This window comes from Octodon degus, unplaced genomic scaffold (genome assembly GCF_000260255.1).
Source record: "Octodon degus isolate 3935 unplaced genomic scaffold, OctDeg1.0 scaffold00123, whole genome shotgun sequence".
NCBI lineage: Eukaryota > Metazoa > Chordata > Mammalia > Rodentia > Octodontidae > Octodon > Octodon degus.
In genome coordinates, this window is record NW_004524699.1 from 6,836,936 (window position 1) to 6,842,935 (window position 6,000).

Here is a 6,000-nt window from a genome sequence, read left to right on the forward strand (position 1 = left end):
TTATATTAAACTTTTGAAATACTGGAATTATTTAAAATTTAAAAAAAAAATAAAATAAAATAAAATAAAATTTTTTAGGCTGTTTTTAGGGGGGAGCACTGGGGACTGAACGCAGAGCCTCACACCTGCTCAGCAAGTAGCTCACCACTGAGCCACACTTCTAGCCCTAACACCAACTGCCAAAACTCTCTAGCTGAGAAAAACCAAGTCAGTAACTAGTTTTTATTCTGATCTTTATGAGATGAAAGGAGAATTAGCCAACTAGATGAACTGACAAATAGGTGTTAATCAGAAAAAATCGACTCAGGCTCACAGGCACATCCCCACCTGGACATTGATAGCTTTGTCAAAGTCCTCGTGCTTCTTGATGAGCGCCTCCACGCTGTCGAGTGAGTCTCCCTTGTCCTCGGTGTCCAGGAAGGCCTCCCGTGCTGCCATCCAGCTCTCGGCTTGCTCGCAGTCCCGATGGAAAAGCTGCAGGAGCCGAAGAGCAGGTGAATGAGCAGGCAGGGCCTGGGCGAGGCCCGGGGGCCAGGCGCCTGGGCACACGCACCTGCAGCTCCAGACACTGATCCAGCATCATCCTGCGCTGAACCCAGGCCTTCTCCAGGTCCGCACGCTCTTGATCGAGGATGTCAAGCTTCTCCTTGATCTCAGGGCTGGCATAGTGCCCGTGAGCCAACAGCTGCTGCCCAAACTGCTCAAATGCCTGGAAAGTGCCAGCCCTGGCATCAATTTCTGTCCGGTGTTCCTGCCAAGAGGAGGGAATGGATTAGATAACTGGCAGAAGATGCACACGCTAGTATCAACCACTGGCTCACAACACAGGCTGGCAGGTGAGGGTACTCAGCAGGCAAGTCTACCCACCTGGTGCCGCTCCAGCAAAGCCTCGGCTCCAGTGACATCCTTGGCCAGCTCATCTGATGACACCAGCCCCCGGATTCCATTGATCCAAGACATGAGGTCCCTGGAAAACAGACCCACAGGGGAATAGCCATTATACTCTCTGGCAAGCAGGCCTCTGCCCAGGAAAACGAAACAACACGACTCTTCCTTCAGAAGGTTATTTTGGGTCCATCTAATCATCTATCAAACAGGACTGGGTCTTTGAAACATAGGGTTCCAGAGCCTCTTGTTCTTGATGAGACACTTAAAAAAGTGCAGTGCTTAAGGAAAATGAACAGTTTTATAACTAAGATCTTTTACCTTACAGACTACAACTGCTAACATAGGCAATACCTGTGCTTAAGTTTTTTTTTTTTTTTTTTGGCAGAACCGGGGATTGAACTCAGATCTTCGCGTTTGCCGGTCAAGCACTTATCCTACTGAGCCATCTCCCCGGCCCCTATGCTTAAGTTTTGATGCCTTCAAATGGAAGGCTTCATTAGGACTAAGCTCAGAAGCTCTAGGCCTGTGCATGCATTTACCCCCGGCTTCTCACAAAGGACCTGCTCTGTGGTGTGCAATAAGTATGTAAGGCCTTACAACCCATGATTCATTCCATAGGAAACATCTAAAACAGGCAAATACACAGAGCCAGAAAGCAGATGAAGGCTTGCCAGGCGCTGTGAGAGGAGACGGGGAGCGGTAAGCTAAGGTGTGGTGGGTGTTTATTGATAGGAAAAAGTTCCAAAGCTTGAGAGGTGGTAGCTGTGTCAACACTGGGACCACGCTGAGTGCCCATGAACCGCACACTTAAAAATGGGTACTAGAAGCCGGGCAACGTGGGACACATTTGTCACCACAGCACTCTAGGAGAATGAGACAGGAGATGATTGCAAATCTGAGCCCAGCCCGGGCAACTGAGTGACTTACTGAGACTGTCTCAAAATATAAAAGGCCCACAGAGGCAGCTCAGGGCAAAAACCCTGGCTGCTAGCCCCACTGCCAGGGGGTGGGGGAACGGTTAATGCTGTTACATGACTGCTTCAAAAAAAAGGGGGCTTATGCAGTGTATTATTTGTTGAAAAATAAAAAAATAATAAAAAAAAAAGGGGGGGGCTGGGGAGATGGCTCAGCGGAAGAAGCGCTTGCCTGGCAAGCACAAGGGCCTGAGTTCAATCCCCAGTTCCACCAAAAAAAAAAAAAAAAATTCCAAACTACCAACTGAGATCCCTCTGAGGCCTGGGTCAGGCCACCTGCCTCCTCCCATCAGCAGTGGAAATGCCCGAGACAACACACAGTCACATGCGCACAGGAACACGAGAGGAACTCCTGTTCTCTGGGCTGCATCACGCACTCTGGGGGGGACAGCGCAGGTTTATCTACTTGAAACATTCACAAACAAAATGTCGGGAAAAGGAGAATGTCAGGAAGTCAACTGGTGACAGAGAACAACAGTGTCACAGCTGTTCTTCCTGTTATTCTTTCAACTTCTCTATAGCCTTAGAACTTCTAAATCAAAAAGCTACTGAAAACATGAAGGCGTATATACAGTAAGTGAAAAATATAAAGAAAAAAATCCCATCTCACAAGAAGATGTGAAGGTGTGTGTGTGTATATACATACACGTAGGAAGGAGATTTATCTTGAGCTTCTGGCACTCAGTAGTTTGATTCTGCTGTATGAGCAAATACTACTTTCCTAATAAAATGACTACTCCAAAGAAGACTGGGATCAGAGCTCTGAGCAACATATCTTCCTACCGGAAATCACTAAGGAAGCGCTGCAGGTCATGGGAGTCGCCCAGCTTGGCCTTGCGCTGGTCAGCACGTTTGCCCAGGCTGCTCCACGCCTGGTTTAACTCAGTGCACTTCTCTTTAAGATCCTCTGCCGCCTCAGGGTGGGACTGGATTAGACGCTGGGCCGTGTCTCCCAGGGAGTTGACCTGAGGAGAGAAAGGGGTGAGGAGTACAGCTAGGGCAGTCCTGCTCTGTAGCGTGAAGCTCTGTCCCGAACCCCACGCACCACTCACCTTGTCACCCAGAGCTGCAAGGTCCCTCTCAAAGCCCTCGTGCTTGCGTTGCAGGGCCTGGACACTGGCTAGATCATGGCCATAGTTGTCTGTATTCAGAGCCTGGTTCTTTTCTTCAATCCACTCTTTTGTCTCATCAGCATCCCTGTGGGTGACACACATACATGTATAGGTTGATGAATCCTAAGCACACTTGGTTCCAGGATAGACCTAAGACAAGTCCCATTAGCTGGCACCTCAAAGTGTTTCCCGAGCAGCTACCTCGTTGGGTAGAATCCTAGGTCCCGGAGCATGGCTATCAGCAAGCCCAGACTATCAGTGCTGGGGGACAGTCCCCGTTTCTCCCTCACCCACTGGTGCTGGGCCCCTCACCTGTGGAACCTTTGCACTTCATGGGCACTGCCCAGGAGCTGGCTCCGCTCCTCAGCCAGCTGCTGTAGGGACCGCCAGCGCTCATTCAGTTCCTGCAGGAGGACAGCATGATGTTGGTCCTGCCTCCTCCTCAGTCACACCACAGCCAGGCCTTGGGAGAGGCGCTGACCTGGGCTGGAGCACTCAGGTACACTCAACTTCCATATTCAACAGCAGTGAAATTTCACAGTCAAAACCAGCCACACCTGGTGGCTCGAATACCCTCCACACCTGACCAGCCGAAGGGTGTTAGCTGCTTTCTTACCCAGCTGGAAACTGAAGGCAAAGCCTACAGCACTGCTAAGAATCTGAATGGGTGGCTGACAGGAGGCCTCCTGGGGCCTGCAGCCACCCAACTGGCTGGAGCAGGACATCCATGACAATAGGACAGCAGGGGAAGCCAGGGGTGTAGGTCCCTGTTCCTTACCTTGATGGAATTGAAGGTGGCCACGGTGTGAACCATCAGACGAGCCGACTGTAGGGAAAAGAGCAGAGAGGAAACTGATCAAGTGCCTGCCAGACGAGGGACAGACTTGAGCCACACTCACACCAGTCACCTTACTGGGACACTAGTGCAGTTCTGAGCAGAGTGTGAACACTGTGTCAACTCTGGGGGCTGAGGGGAGTCAAGTGCACACCAGAGCCAGCCCTACGATGCCATGCACTTGCCGAGGAGTGGAGAGTGGGGAGATCCACAACCCTAACAGCTCATCGACTAATGGATAATCTCGTCTCTCCTACTGAACACTCAGAGAGCACTCAATTTAATACCTGACAGCTTGGACTGTTTAAAATGATGGTACCCCAATAGATACCTTCACATGTGACATAACTACAGGGCTGCTACTCCCTTTAACAGTATCCTCCTCACAGAAAGGTGAAATCTTCACCAGAGAAATGGAAACATGGAGTCCATTAGTTTTCATTTATGTTTTGTTGTTTTCTTCAGACAGGGCCTTACTAATTAAATTAGTGCAGGCTAGCCTTGAACTTCGTAGCTGAGGCTGGCCTCAAACCCAGTGATCTTCCTGCCTCAGCTTCCCGAGTGCATGGATTACAGGTGTGCAACATCATGCCCAGCCTCATTAGCTTTCATCTAAACAGTGCGGATACTTGTAGAAACCCAGAACCCATGCGATAGCCATGAAAGCACATGTGGTCCTAGCTCTCCAAGTTTGCCCTATGTGGGGGCCTGGCTTTAGCACAGACGAGGGAAGCTCATCAGTGTCCCCACTAGCCTCATGTGACATGTAGTATCCCAAGGGCAGCCCCACTGTCTCCCCTGTCCTCAGGAGGGTATCGCAAAGGGGTCTAAAAGAACACTGAGGGCTGGTGAGATGGCTCAGTGGTCTAAAGCACCTACTTAGAACAAGCTTAGCAAAGCAGAGGGACCGTGGTTCAAACCCCCCAGCACCACATGCCAGCCAGCCCCGCCCCCTGGTGGGCTGAGCTGGCCACACACACACACACACACACACACACACACACACAAATAAATAAATAAATAAATAAAATTGAAAGAACACTGATACTGCCAGGAAAGCGTGAAGGTGGCTGAACAGCCACTGATCTTTCAATCACCAACCATCAAACTTGGCTCCCTGAGAAAAGTCAAGATGGAAAAGCAAGCCAAGTTGATTTCACAGGAAAATGCCCTACTCCCAGGCAGACATAGTCAATGGGATGGGTCCCAGGACAGGTCACAAGATAATACAGCAGGGGGCAGGAGGCAAAGTAGTTCTGGGGCCAGAGGCCTGTGTTCAGGCTCCTTTCATTTCTCTTGAGACAGGGTCATGCTATGCTGCCCAGATTAGGCTTAAACTTGTGAGCCTCTTGTCTCAACCTTCCAAGTAGTTAGGCTTACAGGCATGAGCCACCATGCCTGGTAAAGACATACTGTTCATGAAATAGAAATCTACTATAATTTGCTTAAAACTCCATCAACTTATTCCCAAGAGCTGGGTCAAGAGGGAAGACACCAGAACTGAGACCTTGCTCTGTAATCTTAGCCCTAGCACGGCACATGCACCTCCTGTCCTGCCCCCACCCTCAGCCGCCCACCTCCCCGCTGCCGGGGTCTCTGCTCTGGGAAGCACCTCACTAGCAAAGCCTGAGTCCATCTGTGCACTGGCTGGCCTGCTCTTCCCTTCACACCTCTGGCTTCACAATCTTCTATGAAGCCCGAGTCCAGAGACAACAGAGAGACCAGGAGGAAGACTCAGAAAAAGCCACTCCCAGAAAGAACAGCAAACAATGTAAACTGCCGCAAAACCCTTGGAGACCAACTTGCAAGAGAGCCCTTACCTTCCACGGGGAGGCAGTCTTGGAGTCTCCTTCATCCTGTGCAGAGGAAGAAGAGTTAGGGAGCAGGAAAGGGAGCCTAGGGCCACCCGTACGACCCTGCTTGTCCTTGGTGCTGGTATGTCTTGGGACCACACATATAAGTGAACAAAGGTGGTGCCACTGATCTGTGGCCGTGGATGGGCAACAAGCCCATGGTTGGGTGAAGAAATTTATACAAACAGAAAAATCCCAATGTTTTATCCAGTAGGAGAAAAGGAAATGAGGAAATTCAATAGGAAAATGACCAAGTTTTCTTATTCTTTTTTTGGTACTGGAAACTGAACTTAGGACCTCATGCTTGGTAGGCAGGTGCTATGCTGCTGAGCTGCATC

At 50.0% G+C, this 6,000-nt stretch overlaps 1 protein-coding gene across 7 annotated transcripts in view; it reads right to left on the reverse strand.

The window, feature by feature from the left end:
- Positions 1 to 6,000, reverse strand: part of Sptan1 (spectrin alpha, non-erythrocytic 1) — a 63,906-nt gene that overhangs the window by 19,609 nt on the left and 38,297 nt on the right. For all 7 annotated transcript variants that reach the window (XM_023700267.1, XM_023700268.1, XM_023700266.1 and 4 more), the window contains 8 exons: positions 5,630 to 5,665; positions 3,753 to 3,800; positions 3,287 to 3,378; positions 2,915 to 3,059; positions 2,646 to 2,827; positions 868 to 967; positions 554 to 751; positions 328 to 474 (listed from right to left, as the gene is read on the reverse strand). In XM_023700267.1, coding sequence (XP_023556035.1) covers positions 328 to 474; positions 554 to 751; positions 868 to 967; positions 2,646 to 2,827; positions 2,915 to 3,059; positions 3,287 to 3,378; positions 3,753 to 3,800; positions 5,630 to 5,665 — 948 coding nt within the window. The remainder of the gene's footprint in view (positions 1 to 327; positions 475 to 553; positions 752 to 867; positions 968 to 2,645; positions 2,828 to 2,914; positions 3,060 to 3,286; positions 3,379 to 3,752; positions 3,801 to 5,629; positions 5,666 to 6,000) is intronic.